Source organism: Natrix helvetica, assembly GCF_964273705.1.
Source record: "Natrix helvetica genome assembly, chromosome: 5".
In the NCBI taxonomy this organism is placed as follows: domain Eukaryota; kingdom Metazoa; phylum Chordata; class Lepidosauria; order Squamata; family Natricidae; genus Natrix; species Natrix helvetica.
Genome location: NC_138551.1, coordinates 101,931,245 through 101,954,562, shown reverse-complemented (window position 1 = coordinate 101,954,562; position 23,318 = coordinate 101,931,245). Strand labels below are relative to the sequence as shown.

The 23,318-nt window shown below is 41.7% G+C and overlaps 1 protein-coding gene across 3 annotated transcripts in view; it reads left to right on the top strand.

Annotated features, from left to right (window-relative positions):
• The window catches only part of SAMD8 (sterile alpha motif domain containing 8), a 44,195-nt gene that overhangs the window by 1,932 nt on the left and 18,945 nt on the right, over positions 1-23,318 (top strand). For 2 of the 3 annotated variants that reach the window (XM_081955853.1, XM_081955852.1), the window contains exon 2: positions 10,984-11,576. In XM_081955853.1, coding sequence (XP_081811979.1) covers positions 10,990-11,576 — 587 coding nt within the window. In that variant the 5' untranslated portion in view covers positions 10,984-10,989. Of the gene's footprint in view, positions 1-9,131; positions 9,268-10,983; positions 11,577-23,318 lie in introns of all 3 variants that reach the window. The other variant, XM_081955854.1, reaches the window with a different exon arrangement.

Genomic DNA, 23,318 nt, shown 5'->3' with positions numbered 1-23,318 from the left:
AAAAAATAGAGGCCTTGTGGGTTCATGCAAGGTTAGAAAATGTCATCTTTTTTTCTTCATGGAGTAATTTGTTCCGGGATTGTAGTGATGGGTTTCAAAACACTAATTTTATTTAAATAGTTGTTAGAAGATTGACTCAAGTACCAGGTAAGAGAAATCAGTTTGCCCTGAGGAACTTTTGGTGGGTTCAGAAAGAAAATTATTAAAAGACGTTTTGCAACATACACCTTTTTATCATCATGTTATGACTGTGGCTTCTCTAATAATCTAGACTAGAGAGATGCAGTAGTAATGCTATTTTTGTTCAATCACAGAGTTTCAATTTGGATCTAAGTGTTTTGTGGCAGAATAATTGCCTAAGAAAATATTGTTTTAAATGCTACTAAAAAACAATTGTGTGTAAGATCTCTCTTTACACTAGGAGAAAGATAAACGCTTTTATTTTATTTTTAATTTCCTCTGGGTTTTTATCTACTTTCCTTGGCCTTCACATCTCTCTTTTCATAATTTAATTTGAGGTTTTGGCTAATATCACACATGGTGATTCCTATCTTCTACCATGGCTTAATGAACTTTGTAGATTTTATATCACATTGATATACTGTACTTAATGTTGCTCAATAAATATTTAGTGGTGATAACCGTTTTGGAATTGGCCAGGCAGTAAACCTGTGATTACTTGAAAAATCAATACATATTTTAGAGGAATTGTCTAATCAATTACCTGTTCAATTCACTCTGAATTATTTGTTGTTTGTTCTCCAGGTTTGCTAAGTTGCAGATTTTCTTGCCAGTACTGTTAGCAGCTGGGGGAGGAAAGGGGCATTTCACTTACTATGGGTTTTATAAGCTACATGGATGAAAGTCCCCCGTATTTGTTCTTACCCTGCTGTGTGAAATCAAGGGATGCTTCCCCAACTCAGCTTTTGAGGTAGCGTTTCAGGCATATAGGCCCGCTATGGCGAACTTATGGCACACATGCCGGAAGTGGCATGCCGAGCCATCTCCGGGCATGCCAGCTGTTGTTCTTCCGGGTTACGCACTGGCCAGCTGGTCTTCGCGCGAGTGGGAGCACAGGAAACCGGAAGAGCAGCTCCCTGGCATGCATGTGCACCCCAGGAAGCTGTTTCTGGTTTCCGGCATGCACATGTGCACCAGCCAGCTGGTCTCCATGCACATGCATGCCAAAACCCAGAATACTAGGTGACTAGTGCACATGTGCACACCGGAAATTGGAAGCTCAGCTTCCCGGCATCCACATGCGTGCCAGTGAACTGCTCTTCCAGTTTCTGGCACTCCCGCACGTACGCGCCAGGATCCGGTTTCCAGCACTCCCCTGCACATGCTCCTGTATAGGTACTTGGTGCCGAGAAGGTTCAAGAACACTGGTATAGGCTGTGGATCTCTGCTCCCTGATCCTAGTAAATAGCTTTGGAGGATTATCATTTATGTGTATGGCTTCATAAGACTTATACGAGTTCGTTTGCTTTGACTGTTGTATGAATTCTGATGATTTCCATATGGCACCGCGCGGTACAGTCGGAAGAGATGGTGGATGGTGAGTGTAACGTTTAAACTGTCTATGGAGATTCTTAGTCATCCAGGTCACGGTTGTCCCAAAGGTACTTTTTCAAGAGGCAACTGGACTTTCTGGTTTTTCTTTTGAAGATGTCTCTCTTCTCATCCAAGAAGCTTCTTCACCTCTGAGCTGAAGAAAAAAATCCAGAAAGTCCAGTTGCCTCTTGAAAAAACATCTCTGGGATAACATTTAAACTCTTTTTCCTTGCTAGAAGGAGAGGGCAGATGCTATGGGGATAGTTTCTTTATTAAAATCACATTGCTTTAATGTTTTGGTTGCAGATACAGGCAGACCTTAGTTTAAGAATGTTCAATTTAAGTTGTCAATCTAAATACGAACCGGCTAACTATTACTTACAATGGTGGATGATGCTAAACTTCCATGAATCAGTGAAGTGTTGGAGTTGTTCAGTGCTTTCAGGAACCACTCAAAATGAATGTCTAGGACCGTGATAGCAAATCTATGGCACATGTGCCATAGGTGGCACACAGAGCCCTCTCTGCTGGCATGTACCCCGTCGCCCCAGGTCAGATTTCTGGCGTTTCTTTGGTGAGCTTCTGTTTCGTTGCAAATGACGAAACAGAAGCTCATGAAAGAAAAAGATCTTACCTCTTGCTGTGCTGCCGGTGTTGGGATGCCTCGCCTGTCTGTGCATGCGTGGGTTTGTGCACACATGCATCTTTCAGTTTGGGCATGCGTGCTCGCAATTTGGGCACTCGGATAAAAGGTTCGCCATCACTGGTCTAGGACAGTGATGGTGAACCTTTTTGGCACCGAGTGCCAAAAAGGGAGCGTGCACGCTCGTCTGGGCCATGACCAGGAAGAAAAGCTGCCCAGGGGGCATGCACACACCAGAAAATGAACTCCTGGTTTCCGGCGCATGCATGCGCACTGGCCAGCTAGTATTATGGTTACTGGTGCACATACATGTATGACAATCAGCTGGAAAATGGAAGACCAGCTCTTCCAGTTTCTGGCACTGCTGCACACATGCCAGCTGATCGTCATGTACGCATGCGCCCCAGAAACCCGAAAGAGGAACAGGTGACGCCATGCGTGTCATGTGACATGGCTCTGTGTGCCACTTCAGGCACGCGTGCCATTGGTTCATGGGTGTACAAGATTCTCATTCATCCAGATCACGGTTGTCCCAAAGGTGCTTTTTCCAAAAGGCAACTGGACTTTCTTGTTTTTTTTTTCCTTTCAAAACATTTCGCTTCTCATCGAAGAAGCTTCTTCCATTCAGTTCAGGAACTGAAGAAGTTTCTTGGATGAGAAATGAAACATTTTCAAAGAAAAAAAACCCCAAGAAAGTCTACTTGCCTTTTGGAAAAAGCACCTTTGGGAGACTCAAGGTGCATGTTTTTAATAGATAGCCTGTTTTCAGTAGTTGTGGAAAAGATTGGGCCACTTCCAGTGGTTCATCAGTTTGAGGGAGGAAAACTGTCCAGCATTTTCAATATTTTCAGCATTTGTAAGTACGAGTTGCGACTTGCATACAAATTCGGGGTAAAGACAAAATTAGGAATGTAACTTGTTCTTAATCCAGGGATTCCTGTCATTAATTTCTGTTCTTATCTTGGACAATACAATCCTTAGTAGCTTAAATTCAGATTAATATCACAAGACTAATCCTATGAGCCCTGTGCATCTATTCCATACCTTACAACTATAAGATTACATGATGTAACTTCCACTGCAAGTAATAACTTTGCTTTCCTTGCTTTAAGATGAATACTTAAGCCATACAAACGTTTCTATACACGTAACATTCAGCCAGGAAAAATCCCTTTCTGATTTCATTGCTAATTTTAAAGGTGGAATGTGTACAAAGTACAGCTAGTCCTCGACTTAACAACAGCTTGTTTAGTGACTGTTCAAAGTTATGACGGCATTGAAAAAAGTGACTTATGACTGGTTTTCACACAACCATTGCAACATGTGCATGGTGACGCAATCAACATTCAAACACTTGCCAACTGACTTATATTTATGAAGGTTGGTATGTCTCTGTGGTCATCCGATCATAGTTTATAACCTTCTGACAAGCAAAGTCACTGCCTGGAATTGGCTGAAAATGGGACATGCAGAGGCCAAAAATGGGGCGCATGGAGGTGGCAATGAGTGGTGACAGTGGCAATGGGTGATGGCGATCCCCACAGCCTGGAACAGCTGATCACCGGTATTCCGGGAGGCTGATCCAACCGCCAATCAGCTGCTCATACTAAATCAGACTAGGCTGAAGCTGACCAGGCTGTTTGCTACAAGGAGGCAAATTGCTGGGAGGCAGAGGCAGATTTCTCCCCCCCCTTCTTTTCCTCCCCAAAAGCTAGTTGCATCTTATAATCCAAAAAATATGGTACCTATTTATTTTTTAATGTCTTACTTGAAGACATTTTCTTCAGAAGTACTGTGATACCATGACTGGAAGATCCAGCTTTTTGCAACCCTGAGAAAAGCTGACTTTGACATTTCTGAAGTGTCTGTTAATATTTCTTTCCAAAAGTCTTCAGTGGTTTTTTGGGAGAGTTGAGGAGAAGTTGTTTTGTTGGCCCTGGAGAAAACTCTGTTCCTTGACTTTACCGAGTGTTGATTACAGAGAAAGACACCTCAAGTGGATCGCCGTTGGGGCATATTTCCGAATTATGAGCAGCTGCAAAGTACCTTCAGCTGCTCCAAAGGTAGGAAGGAACTAGGATTGTTGCCTATGACTGAAACTTCAGTAGACGTTTCAGCCATCAGGAGCACATTTTGAAGAGTAAGAAACTCTTATTCAGCTTCCCATAACTTCATCTCTGTGCAATCCGAATTCAGCGTCAATCCTGGCCCACCTTTTCTACCCACGCAAGCCTTCTTACTTTTTTTTTGAATTTTTTTTATTGTTTTAAATAAACAAAAACACCCCCAAAAAATCATCCTTCTTTACATCCTGTCGAAAGCGTGTCAATTGGTTACAAACAGTTTTCGTGCATTTCTATCATAGATTTCCTTCCCATTGAATAATACATTTTACATCTAAAATCTTCATACATTTTACTGTCAATACACCACCATTCTCATTTAACCATAATTATTTAAACATGGTTTTCTCTGATATCATTTGCATTAAAAAACACAACCGCCCACCGGTATTCATTGGCAATCTCAACAAACCTCCTATAACATTACATCTTATAACATATTCTAAGAGAAAAAATCAATTAATAAAATATCTAAGCATTTCCCCCCCTTCCCCCCCAATTCACCATTTAAAGCATTTATACAATTGCTTTTACCAATGCCAACACATATAAGTATCATTAAATATTATCCGTTAACATTTCTTTAATTATTATTGTAACTAATTAAGAATTATTTATTATATATATCACATCTCCTCTCATCCGACCCAAGAAGACTTACATTTTTATACATAATCGAAACAAGGATTTGTTAATAAGCTTTATAAGTCTTTTTCCCAGGGCCCAATTTGCAATTTATATCCAAATGGCTTTTACTAGTCAAAATCATTATTTCATTACTATTATCATTATTATTATAGGTAACTAAGGATTATTTACTATTTATGTCACCTCTCCTCTCGTTAGACCCAAGATAAATTTACTTCTTTATAACAAAATCTCAAAAGTTTATTAATAACATTTGTAAAAAAAATTCCCCCCAGGTCCCAATTTGCTATTTATATCCAAGTTGTTTTTACTGATTAGAATTATTATTTCATTATTATTGTCATAATGTATTACTTTTTAACAAATAAACATTTTAAAACAATCTTTTAAAAAGTCTATAAAATATTAATTTTAACCTAGTGTTAACATCAGGTATGGCTTCCATTTCTGAAGCCGTATTTCCTGCTGGATCTCCTTATTCAATAATTATTGCAAGAAAGATGGTTGTTGCAAGCCAGTTTGACCTTCTCCTTGATTTTGATTAGATCTTGCTACCAGTGCAATTCCATAACTTCCAGCTGTATTATTAAGCCATTCTGAAGGTTGCCAAGTCTTGGGCAACTTTGAGTGTGATAGCTTCTCTAAATTATCTGGACCATATGATAAATAGATAGATAGAGGGAGGGAGGGAGACACACACACACACACACACACAGAGAGAGAGAGAGAGAGAGAGAGAGAGAGAGGAAGTGGGAGGGAGGAGATAGAGTGTGTGTGAGTGAGAGAGAGAGAGAGAGTGAGTGTTGGGGGAAAAAGAAGCAATGCCAAGCACTTTCGTAAAGCTGCCAAGGAAACTGCATGGAACCCATTATTAAAATTCAAACTGGACCTGAGATTATATCTACATTTAAGATAATTACACAGTGGAGAATATAATTTGGTTTGTTTGCTTGATGTTTTTTTTCTTTACTGAATGTGAATGTCCAAACCTATCTTTAAGAATCTTGATGGCTTGCATCATGCCAAATCAAAGTCAACCCAGCCCAACCATATTATGGCTTAACATGGAAACCCAACATAATAGTATCCCTTTGCTGTATTTATGTCCTTTATGAACCTCTCCAAGGCAGGTGAGATGCCATTATCTTTCCTTGCTCTGTCTTTTATATGCGCTACCCCATACAGTACACGAATGAGTGACGCATCTACCCTTTGCTATTATCTCACAGATTTCTGGTTGCAGAACTTGATTTATTAAAATAGGATTGCAAGGATGGCACAAATACTAGGGAGTTTTTGGGAAGGAAACATCCTTGTGGGTTGAACTGGTAGACAATTTATTTAAAAAAAAAAAACAGCTGAGGTTGCTTACTGAAGAGTTTTGTTCCCAGACTTGCAATCCTCATAATTAAAAAAAAACAAAACCTCCCAGCTAGAAAAGCTTCAGAAGAAAAAAACACATGCTACATACAATTTAAATAAGGAACCAACTTGTATCATTATGGGAGTTGACATTTGGGCTTGTACCGTTTCCCCCCGAAAATAAGACAGGGTCTTATTTTCTTTTGATCCCCAAAATAAGCAGTTGGCCTTATTTTCAGGGAGGTCTTATTATTTTTGAGGTGCAGGAGGCCCCTTAAATTCAACCTGCGACCCGCAGGACAGAAAATCCAGAGAGGGCCGGACGTTCTGTTTCTGTTTCTGGCACACTCTTAGCAGCCCTAACATCACTGGGCCTGCCGCTCTTTTTCCAGCCGCCACTAAGAGAAGGGGTGTGGTAGCTAGGGTTTGCGGGAGTGGCCTCCGCGAAGCCGTTCTGCGTGGATGGCAGGTGCATACAGGCTGCGTGAGGCATGTCCTCCCTCCCCCGGAAATGGCGGGGACCGGCTGCGCATGCGGCTAAATATTTTCGGGGAAGGACTTATTTTAGCGCATGCGCTCAAAAGTCCAATTGGGCTTATTATCCGGGGAGGTCTTATCTTGGGGGAAACGGTATGTGTCTGTGATAAAAAGCAAATTTAGAACTTTTCCAGGGGAGGCTGATGCTGATTGTGTACCGGGTAAAATTTTAATTGCTGTCAGAGATGACAGGCACCATGTACTGACTAAGCATGTTTTCAGTACTGTCACGTTGAGAAGGGATGATTTTATTGCAATGCAAGGCATTCTTGGAAATCTTACATTTGTTCTGAATACATGGAAAATTCACATTGTAGAGAAAGGAGAATCCAGTCAGGATCTTTAAAATAACAAGGATTTTGCATTTGTGAGTACAGCTAGTCCTCGACATAATGACAGTTCATTTAACGACCGTTCAGAGTTACAACAACACTGAGAAAAGTGACGGGGCCATTTCTCACACTTGCGCGGCTACACGATTTACATACAAATGCTTGATCACTGGTTCATAGTTATTATGACAGTCACAGTGTCACTGGGGGTCACGTGATCCCCTTTTGCAACCTTCTGACAAACAAAGTCACTCTGGGGAAGCCAGATTCACTTAAGCAACCATGTAACTTACTTAACAAATGCAACAATTCACTTAACAACCGGGCCAAAAAAACAGGTTGTAAAATGGAGCAAAACTCAACTGTCTTGCTGAGCAGCAGAAATTTTGGACTCAGTTGTGGTCATAAGCCGAGGACCAGCTGTACAGTATTTAGAGAGCATGTTTAACGTTTATAAATTATCCCAATAAAAGGATAATCCTGGCACAGTCTGGGGGGGGGTCAAACTTGATTTCATTGAGGGCCACATGAGGGTTGTGTTTGATCTGGTGGGGGGGCAGCTTGATGTCACTCAGGTCACCCCCGTGGTGCCTGTGGTGGCCCAAGCACTGTGCCACAAAAACAGGCTCCTGAATGCTTTTTTGGCTGCGACGGCCTCCTCAGGGACGACCTCAGGGACCACTAAATTCATAATTTTAAATTCTGTGGACTAATATGATCTTCCTAACGACTGGCTGGGTAGGCGTGGCTAGGTGGTCATGTGACTGGGTGGGTGTGGCCAACTCAATGTAACTCGCGTCAAGGGGCATCTCACCAGCCTCTACTTGCGCCTCCCCTCCCAGCCACTCCTTGTCTCCCAGGCTCCTTAGGGTCCCAACAGGAAGCAGTTGTTGGAGCTAAGCAGCCACCATGAGAAAGAGTTGGCAAAACAGCTCAGTCCAAATTGGATCTGACCAAGAAGGAGGCTCAGTAGAAGCACCTCACTGAGGACTACGAGCATAGGCTTTCCAAGTAGACGGAAGATCTGTGGGAGTGCAAGGCCAGGCACTAGCACCTAGAGGCTCAATGGGCTAAGATGGTCAGCCAGTTCTAGGCTATGATGCAGTCCCACTGGAACAAGGCCCTCTGGCTCTTCGCCACCAGTGGTCCTTCCCTCCAGCCTTCACCCAAAGCCCCGCACCGGGAGGCTGAAGTAGACCCCAAGTTGGAATTTCTGTCCCCCTTCGATTCGCACAAAAAGAGCCCAAAGGGGGAAACTCCGCAGCAACACATACATTCATTGCACATATCCATCCCCGGGAGGGTAGTTTGAGGATTCCTGATTTAGTGTGATACTAAAAATGCAAATAATTTTTCTGTGGACCACCAAACTTTCTCGTGGACCACCAGTTGGTGACCACTGGCATAGATCAGCACGCTTGCTTGATCCCAGGAAACTAGAATTCCAAGGAATCTGTTAACTAGCCTATTAACAGCCTGGATAAAACCAAGAAATTGAACTCTCTTGCACATCTTGTTGTATATTAATGCCATTAAAAAGCCGTCTCTTCCCTACAGAAAATTATGAAATTTTATTTGTTCTTTGGGGCACTTAATAATTTACCTGAAGTAGGTGTTCATACAGAAATGAGGAACATAAATTAAAGAAATACACTGCTCTCTCTCTCTCTCTCTATCTCTCTATCTCTCTATCTCTCTATCTCTCTATCTCTCTCAAATCCTCTGGAAAAATCCACAAAACTTTCTTCCTCCCTCTCTTTCTCCTTTGATCCTTCCACCTCTCCGTTCTTTGATATCTACTGTGGACTTTTTCCAAGTACAGAGAGCCACTAATGACCTTTGATGTCTTCGTGGATGCTTGATTAGCAATATTGCCACCCTTATTAGCATGTTACATATTCTTCCAATATTTCTTTCCTCCTTTTCTGGCAGCATCGGTTGCAGCACCATTCCTTTGGATAATTTCTAATTGAAGTTTTAATTGAATTTTCTGGGAATCAAGGACAGTTGGCGAATTAACCCTTCAGCAAACTATTTATGAAGACATCTGGAGGAGAATAATTCCTTGGTGTGTCTTTGTTGTTTATCATTCTTTTGGCTGCAAATAGGTTGAGGCATTCAAATGTTAGTGGTTGCTGCTTTGTTTTGATGTAATGAGGGATGTTGATTCGGCCATATAGAGATGTTACATGGGCATTGCTTAGAACAGGGCTCTCCTTTTTTGTTTCATTTACAAAAAAAAAGGAATTGATTGTAAATTTGATAATGGCAGCTAAATTAGTGATGGCTAAATATTGGCGAAAGTGGGATATTCAAAGAAATGGGTGGCATAATGAAATTTGGAGTATGGCAACGAATCATAAATTAACAACAGAAATTAAATTTAAAAAAGGAATTATTAAAGCAAACAGTTATAATGACATATGGGGGGATTTTATAAAACCAGTGTTGGTGGAAGGCAAAGAGAATAAACCTATTCAAGAATATATGTTGTTTTGGAGAGGATAAGGGCACAATTGAAATATATTGTATATTTTTAGCTGTTATAGAAGAAGAAATATAAGGGGGGAAATGGTCTCGGGGTGTGGTGTGCACTGTAATATTTGTTTTTTCCCCTTTTTTGTATTTAGATTTATATATACTATGTTTGTATTATTTGTATTTAAAAAAAATTATATATATATTATATATATTACACAGGAAAAGACCCGAATACAAGCCCAGCATATCTACACCAGTGAAAATCTATGAAAACATATGTGTGTGTGTGTGTGTGTGTAATATATACATACATACATACATACATATGTATATATGACAGACATTGTGATCTCCTGAACTTAAAATATATTATCCACTTAGCTTTTGTTAGCCTCTGCTAACATCGTCAGAGTGTAAAAACTACCATTGAAGAGATATTTGCCTTTATACATCATTTGGCCATTGCGTGCATGATAGGCCCATCCACCTGCGTCCCATCTGTAGTTAGCTCTGTCATTTTTACTTCACACATGTTAATCAATTGAGGCTTAGTTCCTGTTGCTTCCTCCCCTATTGTGCACAGATTGGGCTGCTCATCCCCAGGGAATGGCGCTGAGCTGTCCGGTGTTGCTTTAACTGCATTCTCTCTGGCCCCCTCCCACTCCGGCCCCTTTACTCTCAGACAATATATATAAAAATAAATAAATAAATAAATAAAAGAAGAGCTAATTACAGGTTGGAGGGAGGTGGATGGATCTATCTCACACACACACACACACACACACACACACACACACACACACACACGAACAGGGGTCTCCAAACCTGGGAACTTTTAAGACTCATAGACTTCAACTCCCAGAATTCTTCAGTCAGCATGGCTTGGCAATTTTGTGGTGAAGTCAGTTCCAAAGCTACATTTGAAAATGATTATCTAGATTGGATTCTTTAAGTAGACATGATTAGGAAGTTTAGGAAGGAGGAACTGATTTACGATTTTATAGAAAAGTGAGGTTTTAGAAATTCCAGGTGTATTTAAATACATCTATAAAAATTAATTGACTATCCCAGCAGCCCCCAACCTTTTGGACTGGATCCGTGGAGAGAGACTTCTCCCTGGACTGGAGGGGGCGTGGTTTCATGTGCTGCCTGCATCCTGTGGCTGGGGCTTCGCTTGCTTGTGTGGCCCAGTTGCCGGCCTCCTGCGACCCAGTGTCGATCCATGGACCGGCAGTTGAGAACTCCTGAACTACCTGATGCGTGTTCTTGTTCTAATATTTTTCGCATTACTCTTTCCTGGCAGGAGAAAATGGAAGGCAACGGCTCCCTTTGCATCCAGCGTTGGTCTACCAGGCACGTAGCCAAGTGGCTGAAGCAAGAAGGATTTCGTGAGTATGTGGACATTCTGTGTGATAAGCACCGGCTGGATGGCATCACACTGTTGACTCTGACGGAATATGACTTGCGGTCCCCTCCCTTGGAGATCAAGGTTTTGGGGGACATCAAGCGGCTGATGCTGTCCATACGGAAGCTGCAGAAGCATCACGTGGACATTTTGGAGGAGCTGGGCTACACCAGCGAGACCCCAATCGGGTCCCTGTCCCCCGCGATCAGCGGCTGCGTCCAAGGCAAGGAATGGTTTTGCAATGGCGAAGTGCAGCGGGACTGCGATGACTTTGAACCCGTGTCCGAGCTGAATGCTGAGCAGTACCAGTACACCAATGGGAAAGGCAAGCATTCTCCGAGGAGGCTGAACCCCGAATATTGGAAGACGGCCCTGAGCTGCATCTATGTCTTCATTGTGTTTGGCTTCACCTCCTTCGTCATGGTCATTGTGCACGAGCGGGTACCCGATATGCAGACCTACCCACCGCTACCAGACATATTCCTGGACAGGTAAGGACGCTGCTAAGGGTTGAAGGAGCCCTTTTTGAGTAGAATTGAATGGTGGCATTATTTGTCGACAATGCTGATTTGTCCTCTTTTTCCAGGAAGCTGATTGTATGCACAGACTTTTCTGTAAGTGTTGAAATTACGGGGAATGAGTTACTTGTGTTCTCTTAAATGCAGGGTCTTGCAATTGAGAAGTCCATCTGGGAAGTTCTAGGTCAGTGATGGCGAACCTTTTCTTATGGCGTACCAAAATTGAGCGCTTGCGTGCTATCGCGCGCACGCAGGTGCCACATCAATTAAATCTTCCCCAGCTACCTGCGCATGTGTGTGCAAACACCCCCCCTCCCCAAGCTCCGGAGGGTTTCCTGAAACCTGGGGAGGGCAAAAACGGCCTCCCCCAGCCCCCTGGAGGTCCTCTGGAAGCCGGAAACGGATCATTTCCAAACTTCCAGTTGGACTTTGAGGCTGTTTTTCACCCTCCCCAGCCTCCGGAGGTGTTCCTGAAGCTTGGGGAGGGCAAAAACGGCCTCTGGAAGGCTGAAAATAAGCTTGCCAGCACACACATGGGTGCCGGAGCTGACAGCTAGCGTGCTAGCAAATATGGCTCTGCGTGCCACCTGCGGCATGCATGCTATAGGTTCACTATCATGTTCTAGGTCCATGAATCTAGGTGAAAAGCTTGCTAAATCATTTTATTTATTTATTTATGCACGCATGCATACATGCATACATGCATACATGCAAATGCAGCTATTCTTTTTGGAGTTTTGGAACCAGGAATTCTGGGAACAGAAAGCCACACATCTTAAACTAAGATGATGAAGGACCTGGCGACTAGAACATATGAAGAACAGTGGCAGGATTTGGGTTTGCCTAGTCTAGAGAAAAGAAGGACTAGGAGGGACATGATAGCAATATTCCAGTATTTGAGAGGCTGCCACAAAGAGGAGGGGAGACAACCTATTTTCCAAAACGCCAGAAGGCAGGACAAGACACAATGGTTGGAAACTAGTCAAGGAGAGAAGCAACCTGGAATTAAAGAGAATTTTCCTAACCGTAAGGACAATTAACCAGTGGAACAACTTGCCTTCAGAAACTGTGGGTGCTCGCATCACCTGCAGGTTTTTAAGAAAAGACTGGACAGCCACCAGCCTGAAATGGGTTCTGAAATGGCAGTGGTTGGACTAGAAGACCTCCAGGTCCCTTCCAGCTCTATTCTAATTGATTGATTAAAGTGATGAAGATTGAGAAACAACTGGCTTAGCCCCACCATATATGTGGAATTGCCTATGTAATTTCTATAACAACTTGTATCATATCTTGGTTGTGGGATCCTTGATGCTCCCTGAGCTGGCTTATTGTCTAGAAGCCATTTCATTACCCAACTAGGTAACATCATCTTGATTACCATTGACATTGAATCAGAAGTCTAACTGCTGGATGCTGTTTGCTGAAGTCAGTTTGGGACTGACTTCAGCACAAAATTGTCAAGATAACAATTGACTGCATATTCGACGCCGGGGATCTCCAAATCTGGAAAACTTTAAGACTTATGGCAACTTTAAGGCTGTATATGACCCAGGAAGGGAAGCGGTGGCCCAGTGGCTAAGGTGCTGAGCTTGTCTATCAGAAAAGTTGGCAGTTCAGTTGTTCGAATCCCTAGCGCCGCATAATGGAGTGAGCTCCCGTTACTTGTCCCAGCTTCTGCCAACCTAGCAGTTCGAAAGCATGTAAAAATGCAAGTAGAAAAATAGGGACCACCTTTGGTGGGAAGGTAATAGTGTTCCGTGCACCTTCAGCGTTTAGTCATGCCGGTCACATGACCACGGAGGCGTCTTCAAACAGCGCTGGCTCTTCAGCTTTGAAACGGAGATGAGCTCCGCCCCCTAGAGTTGGGAATGACTAGCATGCATGTGCGGGGGAATCTTTACCTTTATCATAAAAATTGATGCTGCGTCTTAATATTTAATGCATCCTGGGGAAGCTGAAATAAACTCCAAATTTATCAAATCCATTCTGCCACAAAACAATTCAGTTCTGTTTATTTTTTTAAAACATGAATAGCCACGAAAATAACAGTTGTAAAGTTGGGATGATGCCTGTCGAACCTACTCATCACAATTGCATTTTACTGCTTACACTTTTTAAAAACAAAAATATAATTTTCTGGTTTGGTTTCATCTGAGAACCAATCGTTCTATAGCTCCATGAACAAAGAGCCATTTCTTAGCATGTACTTGTTGCAAATGATCAAGGCAACTTGGGAGTTGGCGCTGGCCAGATCTTTTCCCCTGCCTTTCTCTGCTTTCATGCAATGTCACCAGACACACTGGGTTCATTCATGCAGAAGCCATAACTGAGTCACTTGTCAGTCTGAGCTAAAAGCAAACAAAGAATTTGCACTGTGCCTGAATGTTATCTATGACCCGGGTTGTTGAATTTAGGCATTGTTTTAATTCCTGCTTTGCATTTAAGAATAAGAGAAAGATGACTTTTTGAATGCCAGATGTTATTCTAGGTTAAATGTGTGACCTTCAAGCACTGGGGACCCCTGGGAGACCCTAACCAGTAAACAAGGCAGGAAATTGCAGCAACTGGCTGTCTGATTGCCCCAACTCTTATGCCCTTTAGTAACCGAAAGACATGTGATTGATTCTTTGTTTGAATTGTTTCTCATCCACGGTGTCTGCCCCATGAGTGGTTTCCAGAGAGTGATTGCAAAAGACTTAGAAGACAAGGCTGAATATCTGTTGACCACACAAAGAATCTGTGGTCATGATAATGCTTGAATAGATGAGATCGGATAATTATCTTGGTTTAAGCCTTAAGATCAAAAGGATTTATTCAATTCTCTACAAGATGTTCCTTCTTGGGAAGAGTTAACTTTTCTAAGAGAAGACTAAATGCTCTTGGGTTTTTTCCCCTTCAAAGGAACTAAGAAACCTTAAGAAATGAATATTTTGGAATGCTTATAGCTATCCAGTAACAGATGTTTGGGAAATCGTTTTATATACCGTGTTTCCCCCAAAATAAGACAGGGTTTTATTTTCTTCTGACCCCCGAAATAAACACTTGGCCTTATTTTTGGTCAGGTCTTATTTTTTTTGATGGTGCAGGAGGCGTGGTCACCTCATGGTTGCTGCTGTGATGCAATATTTTCAGGTAGGGCTTATTTTAGCGCATGCGCTCAAAAGCCCAATTGGGCTTATTATCTGGTGAGGTCTTTGGGGGAAACAGGGTAATTTTATTAAAAGTGTTTAAAAGGAAGATAAATGGTAATACAAACCAATGCAAAGTTAAAAAAAGAAGAAGAAAGGATTAAAAAAGAAAGCTAAAACTACAAGAAAGGAAACAAAGTAAAAAAAGAATAGAAAAGAAAGAAAAAAGATCTTAAAAAGTGACTTCCCGTCTTCTTTACAGTAGTTATAAATACAATTATAAATTTTCCTTTCCCTAAAATTATAAAATGTCCCTCTTGTTTCTATAATTTATCCTCTTTAATTATCAATACCATAAATCATAAGTTCATTTTTTTCTGTTTTATGCAAAAAAGTCCATAAGAGGTTTTCAACAAAGTTCCATGATTCCCCCCCCCCCATTGTTTGTCTGTCAGTCCCAAAAGAAAGACCTCACTTCTCAACTACATATTAATCTTTAAAATCCTCTGAATTGTGTACATACTTGAATTCTAAATTTTCTAGTTTTTTACACATCCACCAAACAAGACAAAGAATCCCTACTTGTTATACAAATTTGAAGCATCTTCATATATTCTAGACATTTTCTCTGGGGGCATACAGTATACCAAACAATCCATTTTATAAAAATTCTCTTTCATATTATAACACGGTGTAAATATATATTTACACGGCATATATTCCCCATTGTTCCATTTGTATCATTATAGCCAAGATTATAAGTCCATTTATCATACTTTATTTCATTTTGTTTCATTTTCATTTGTTCTGCTTCAAATGTTAATAAAGGTTTACGCATTTTAGCAATTACATGTTGTTCATTTCTACAGAATTCTATGACAAACACATTCCTACAATGTTCAGAACCAGAAAGTCTTTCATCTACTTTAAATCTTTCTACTATTGTAAGAAAACTACTGGGAACTATATTCCTCTGCAACCAGTTCTTTTCTTGATTTGATTTTGCGTTCCCTGTGAAAAAAATCTAGTATCTCATCATAAGTTAGTCATTTATATTTGCCTATTATTTCTCGTCCAGAAAACACTTCTTGTGTCGAGAACAACAAAGGTATTTTCAGGCACACCCTGGATTTATATCTCTTCCATATTCTCATCCAACATAGCAATTTTCAAATTCCACATTAACCTTGACTTTGTTGTACCACAAGTACCCATGCCACTCAAATTTCAGGACATGCCCTCCCACAAGTCTTTTGTTTCTCAGCAACACCCACTCTTTTATCAAAGACAACAGCAAGCTGCAAATACAACGTCAGGTCAGATTAAACTCAACCATCCTCTTTCCTTTGCACCCTCTAATGCAGTGATCACCAACCGGTGGTCCGTGCACTGGTGGTCCGCGAGAAAATTTTGGTGGTCTGCAGAAAATGATTTGCATTTTTTATATGGTTCTAAATCATGGGTCCTCAAACTACGGCCCCTGGGACGGATACGTGCAATCAACGTTTGTGTTGCTGCAGAGAGTCTGCCCCCTCAGGGTGTTTTTTGTGTGGGTCGGGAGCAGAAATTCTCCATCAACCACAATGTGTGAAATATAAATTCATCCTACCCGTTTTATAAAGTTCCACAGTCCACATTTTCCAAAATAGTGCTTTATCATTCTCCCCCTTAAAAAAAAAAATGTAAAATGGGGAAGTGTTCATTGCATATAGTCTGCACATCACCAAGTGTAGATTCTTCTAGAATTTACTAAGGAGACAGGCAGACACAGCGCTGCTATAATCATCCCTAAAATAGGCTTTGAAATCTCTTTTTTTATATAGCAAAAGGAAGAATGAGGAATGAAAAACTTTCATTCCATAAGCTGTTTCTCTACTGATTCACACATCAAGGAGCAAGACACATCTGGAGATATTGTAGGAAGGGAGATGTTGTTGCAGGGGTGGGCTGCTATGGGTTCTCCCGGGTTCGGGAGAACCCGTAGCTAACGGTATGGCTGGTTCGGAGAACCACCAAATCTCACCCCTGGTTGGCCCCGCCCCTCCATGCGGCCTGTTTTGGATGTGAGGTAAGTGCAGGGCCCTTACCTCACATCCAGAGGCTTGGGGAGGAGGGAAAACGGGCCTTCCGGAAGGCCATAAATGGGCCTGTTTCCAGCTTCCAGAGGGCCTCTGGAACCTGGGGGAGGCAGTTTTCTCCCTCTAGAGGCTTGGGGAAAGCCTCCGGAGCCCGGGGAAGGCGAAAACAGGGGCCCCGCCATCGTGCAGGAGGCCGACTAGGCCACGCCCACCATTGCCAGGCCCACCCAGCACCCGGGCAGAGAACCCCTTGCTGAAACTTTTGAAGCCCATCCCTGCATTGTTGCATTTTAAAATGTGGCACTTTTTTCCCCGCGTTTAAAAATCTGAGCTGAGTTTAAGTCAAGATTTTCTCCAAATTCCCACCCTTCTCACACTTAAGTTTTGTTGCCTCAAGTTTTAGGCTTGGTTAGTAGCATTTTTAAAAGGTGACATTTAGCCCTTTTAAGATGGTAGTTCAGGTCTCTCTGCTCTATTTCTAAGAAAACATGTTTTTCTTTTAACCAAGGTCATTCTTGGTTTTGCCATAACTGGCCTTTTCAGCGAACACAATAGAATATTCTGAAGGTTCTTGGATACATTTGCAACTTTCAAGAAAGATACAACCCAGCTGAGAAAACCGTTTATGTAACCCATCAATTTGTCGCTTGTGGAATGTTATCTTGAATCAGTGTTTTCCATTGCCAAACTTCACCCGCAATCGACATTTATTTTACTGTATGACCAACTTGCTTACTGATCTATTTACATATACTGAATGTATATATCCTGTAATGTAAAATCCTGCCCCTTAAAAAGACTTGCCCTCCTCCCCTTAAAAATGCTTTATGCTTTGCCTGAATAACTTGGTGATTCATCTTTTCAGGAAGAAAATACATTCATATTTTTGCAAAGAAACCCCTTTGCAAAGGTAAAAAAAAATCTCTTAAATTCAGCAATTAAGTTCTTATCTGCTCCAGGTCAAACTTGGATTGCCAGAATTTGGAGGCAACCATTTGATAATTTTTAAGCTTTTTAAAAATATATATTTTACTAGAAAAACAGAGGTCCAAATTTTGGTTTAGTACTGTGATTTTAAGATTATTCAAGAGTTAAAAATTTCCTCTCCTTGGAAAATTATTTCACATTTGCTTTCAGTTTAGGCAATGTTAAAAGGATATAATTATATTACTATCATATTAAGTCTTCAGCTGGATTCCAAGGATATAGTTATATTAGCATCATATTAATTAAGCCTTCAGCTGGATTCCAGCAACTGTCATGCTCTGTCATTAGTTTGATTTAATCTTTAGTTCTTAAAAAAAATTATTATTTTGTATCTTTGATCCCTCCCAGGTGATGCATTTTTCCAAGTTTGCTTATTAGGCACAGACTTAATCATACTTCATTTTTGCTAATGCCTGATTCTTGGTCAATGAAAGGGAAGCTGACAGGAAGAAGGATCTGACTAAGGCGGGCTTAAATCTTCTTCATATTTTGTGGAGAAGTCTTTTCCTTACATCTTTTGCTTTCTAGAAGAAACAATGACTTTTGTCTGAACTCAGCCTTTTTTCCCCATATTTTATTTATATTACTTTCCATTTCCACCGAACAGTGTGGTATCAGGGTTTTAAACAATCAAAATCCACATAATTGTTATAATATTCATCCCAATACTATTAATAATATAACAATACATAATATTTTCATCATCAAATTCCCTCCACATTATCATTCCCTCTTTTTTGTATCTCCTCTTTTCTAACTTCTATTTCTATTATCTAACCGTTCGTAAAATACATCCCACATCAAGAAATAGTCTGTTTCTTCTTTATCTTTAATAATAAGCGTTAGTCTATCCATTTCTGCACAATGTAATATTTTCTCAATGACATTCTCATCTGACAGTGTTTCATCATTTTTCTATTGTTGCACAAATACAATCCTAACTGCATTTAATATACATAATACCAGATACATAGTCTTTTTATCATATTTTTTCTGGTAGAAAGCCCCCCAAAATATTTCAGGTTTCAAATCGATAGTTTTTTCCAACCAAGTATGTATTTTCGTCCCAATTTTTTTAACTTTTGGGCATGCCCACCACATATGATACAATGAACCTATTGATTTATTGCATTTCCAACATTTAGCAGATCTATTTTTATACATCTTAGCCAATCTTGCTGGTACAAAATGCCATCTATAAAACATTTTATACAAGGTTTCTTTTTATGCAATTGACATAGTCAGTTTAACATTTCTATCCCATAGTTTCTTCCAGTTATCTAGTTATATTGCATCTCCAAATTTTTTGGCCCAGTCAATCATTGTCTCCTTTACCTGCTCACTTTCAAGTTGAATACTTAGTATATAACAGTATAATTTCTTTATCATTTTTTCATCTGTTCTATTTAGTATCTGTTCTAACTCTGTTAACTCTTGATTAAAACCATACATTTGAACATCTTTCTGATAGTGTGATTGTATCTGCATTTGTGGCCATCCTTGCCTACTAAGTTCTTGTTTAGTTTTTAAATCCTTCATTGTTCAAAACGTCTTTATATCTTACAATTTTTTTCCATATTTATAACATTAGGATGTACAAATGCCTCCATCGTAAAAAGCCAGATTCGTATTTTCAACTAGTGTTGTTCTTTTATTTTAAGCCAAGTTGATAACAATGCATTCTAACGTAGTATCTCTGGAAGTAGCTGCCGTATTTTTGAAGTATAAGACGCACCTTTCCCCCCCTAAAAGAGCATGGAAATGTTGGGGCGTCTTATACGAAGCCCCGCCCCCCACATCCCATTTTTGCAAAAAACGGACCATTTTTCACAAAAATGGAGGGTTTTTTTCCTTCCCTCAGCCCCCAGCAGCCCTCTGCAGGCTTCAGCAGGGCTGGGGCAAGGCAGAAACGGGGGTGTTTTTGCCTTGTCCCAGTCCTGCTGAAGCCTGCAGAGTGCTGCTGGAGACTGAGGGAAGGCAAAAACTTTTTTTTCTTACTTACCTCTTCGAAATCTTGGTGCATCTTATACTCCGATGCGTCTTATCTTATCTTATTCTTATAAGAATCTTATTCTTCCCATACCCTAACAAAGCGTGGCAAGCTAGTTAAAGATCGTGAACTCAGTCTTAGGAGCCAGGAAGAAACATCATCCCTGACTACATAAGATTCAAAATTTAAATAAGATTTAACATTCATTGGCAGTGCAAACTCTTCATGATCGAGTGAGGTGACTTCGGCAATCACCACCCAGTGAAGATATCTAGCCAGAGCAGGAGAACTTATGCATGGACCTCTTACTACATGACTTCTGAGGAGACATGACAAGACCTAAGCTCTGGGAGTTGAACAAAAATGGAGAGCCCACCTCTTGTCCAAGAAAGAAATAATTTGGGTTGACTTCAATAAAGGAATCCTTGCTTGAAAGAAAGAGAAAAAGCAAGTACAGGAAAAGACCATCTTTGTCCTCCTGAACTTCTTTTGACCCCAGGTGGATGAATGAGTACCGTATTTTTCAGAGTATAAGACACACCTTTCCCCCCCCCCCCAAAAGAGGGTGAAAATCTGGGTGCGTCTTATATACTGAATACAGCATTTTTGGCCTCCTGCCCCCCCTTTCATTAAAATGGACATGCTGAGGGTTTGAGAGGCAGGAACACCCTACAAGCCTCCTAAAGGCTATGCGTGCCCTCTTTTTTTTTTTTGCAAAAAACGGGCCCATTTTTGCAAAAGGCCGTTTTTTGCTCTTTTTTGCCCAACCCCCCCAGCCCCCAGGAGCACTTTGCAGGCTCTCAAACTCTCTGCATACCCCATTTGTTTTACAAAAATGAGGCTTGCAGAGGGTTTGGGAGGTCTGCAGAGTGCAAAACCTTTTTTTAAAAAAATTACCTGATCAAAATCTTGGTGTGTCTTATACTCTGGTGCGTCTTATACTCCGAAAAATATGGTATATAACAATGGAGACACTTGGACGCATACTTGTAAAAAGGGATGGGTGAATATGTGCTGTGGAATTTACAGGAACATAAGAGATAGGTTCATCCATCCCACATTTCCAAAAACAAAGATGATGAAAAAAAACCCAACCCATCCCTTATATGGGGTTGTCATGATGGTGCATGTTCCTACCCAGAAGATTTTCTCCAGCATATTTTTCAGTCAGCCTCGTGATGATGATGAAGTAAACGTGGGAACCCATCCTGGACCTCAGGCGCTAAACCTTGAAGATGAACATAATAAAATCAATTACGGTGGCCGTAGTGCTCAGTAATTTCTTAATTTCACTGTAGGCAGTCTACTTACAACTCAGTTGCACCTTTTCATTGTATATGCTAATTGGAATAACCAGTTCAAAGCATTTATTCTTCAATGTAATCTCAACACCACATGTAATAGTAGATGGAAATGACCTTAGAAGGCTAGGCAAAGAGATGCTGACGAGAACTGTCAAATACAAGACAACCCCATCCAAAGCTGGGTAGATGAGACCCTCCCTAGTTTCTTAGGGCGGGGAGAAAAATGTACTTACACACTTGGAAGATTATGCCAATGTAGCTTTACAATAAAATAGAATTAGCGCATCTGGTCAAGCTTCCGATCAGGTCTGCGCTGCAGGGCCAACTTCAAATGATGATCCCTCGGTGAGAACTCAGGCAGACATAGTTATGCTTCTCTGGACAATGTTCTTCTCATAGCGCCCTGAATGGAGAAATCCAGTGAGCAGCTTCAAGGTGATACTTAAGAGCCTCCTGAAGTAGTTCCATCATGAACTTTGACAAAGAGCACACTTAGATCTTCTAAGCAAATCTTGCACCTGGAGGTCCCTGTTACACAGAAGAAAGGAAACTCTTCACGTCCCAGACATATACCTTAGGCTTGGAAGGATTTTATTTATTTATATTTATTTATTATTACATTTATATTGCCGCCTATTCACCCATGGCGACTCAAGGCGGCTTACAGAAAATAAAAACCACATCTAAAAAGTAAAACTAATAAAAAAATCAAATAAATTAATGTAATAAAATCACCGTCCCCACCTCCCGCCCCAGCGACAGCCGATCACACGAGGCATTTAATGGGCTCCATCCTGCTCTGGGTTCCCCAGGCCCGCTGGCAGAACCAGGTCTTCAGCACCTTTCGGAAGAGTATTTGAGTGGGGGCCATTCTAATCTCTGAGGGAACGATGTTCCAGAGAGATGGAGCCACTATAGAGAAGTCCCTTCTTCTGGGTCCCACCAGGTGTATCTCCCTAGGAGATGGGACTCACAGCATTCCTTGCCTTCCTGCTCTGATGGCTCAGGTAGATGTGACAGGCAAGAGACAGTCCCTCAGATAACCTGGTCCCAAGGCATGAAGGGCTTTAAAGGTGACAACCAGCACCTTGAATTGCGCCAGGAAGCAAATCGGCAGCCAATGCAGCTCCCGCAGGAGAGGTGATACATGTGCACACTGGGGTCTATATAGAACCGTGCGGTCTGCTACCTTTTGCACCAACTGGAGCTTCTGGATGACCTTTAAGGGCAGGCCCATGTAGAGCAAGTTGCAATAGTCAGGATGGGAAGGGACTAAGGCACGAGTGACTGTGATTAAGTTTCGCTCGATTGAGGGAGAGAGACACTCGTGTGTAGGAGAGTTGCTTTCATGATGCTGGCAGGATTAGAAAGGATTAAGTTCAAGGTTCTAGACTACCATGGTCCTGCTTCCACTAGACCAGTGGTCGGCAAGCCGCGGCTCGCGAGCCACATGCGGCTCTTTACACACTTTAATGCGGCTCTTCTGTGTGCCGGGCGCCCTCTCCCCTCCCTCCTCTCGGGCGGCCGCCCCAAAAGTCAGGACTCTGCAGCTAGCCTCTGTCAGTGCGCGCCCTGTGTGCAGCCCCGGCGGCCGGCTCCACACAGCTCCAGTCGGGTCATGTGGTATAGGGGGGGCGTGACTTTCTGTGTAGCGCCGCGGTGGCGAGGCAGCATCCTCTCTCTGTCTGCCGCCCTCAGAAGAAGACTGTGCCTCCCAAACCAGCAGCGTGTCATCTGGTAGGTGTAGCAATGGCCTGGCCTGCCTGCCTCTGGGAACTCAATTTCTGTGACAGAAAAAGGAAGGGTTGGGGGGGAATGGAGGTGGGGAGGGGATGAATATGAACTATATGCCTCTGAACTTGGAAATGAGAGATGTGGGCAGGGCCAGGGAGAGACAAATGAAAGGGGTGACTGATGGCCATCATGGAGGGGGGGATGATTATGAATTATGTACTCATATGAGAGATGTGAACTGTGAACAGGGCAAAAAGAAAGGGGTGACTGATGGCCATCATGGGAGGGGGGGTGATTATGAATTAAGTGTGCCTAACTATGGAAATGAGAGATGTGAACAGGGCAGGGTAAAAAGAAAGGCGTGATGGCCATCATGGAGGGGGGGGGGATGTGACATGAGGTGGGAGAAATGTGACATGGGGAGAAATGTGGCTCTCAAAATAAATTTCAATCGTGGTTTTGGCGAGATTTGGCTCAGTTGAAAAAAAAGGTTG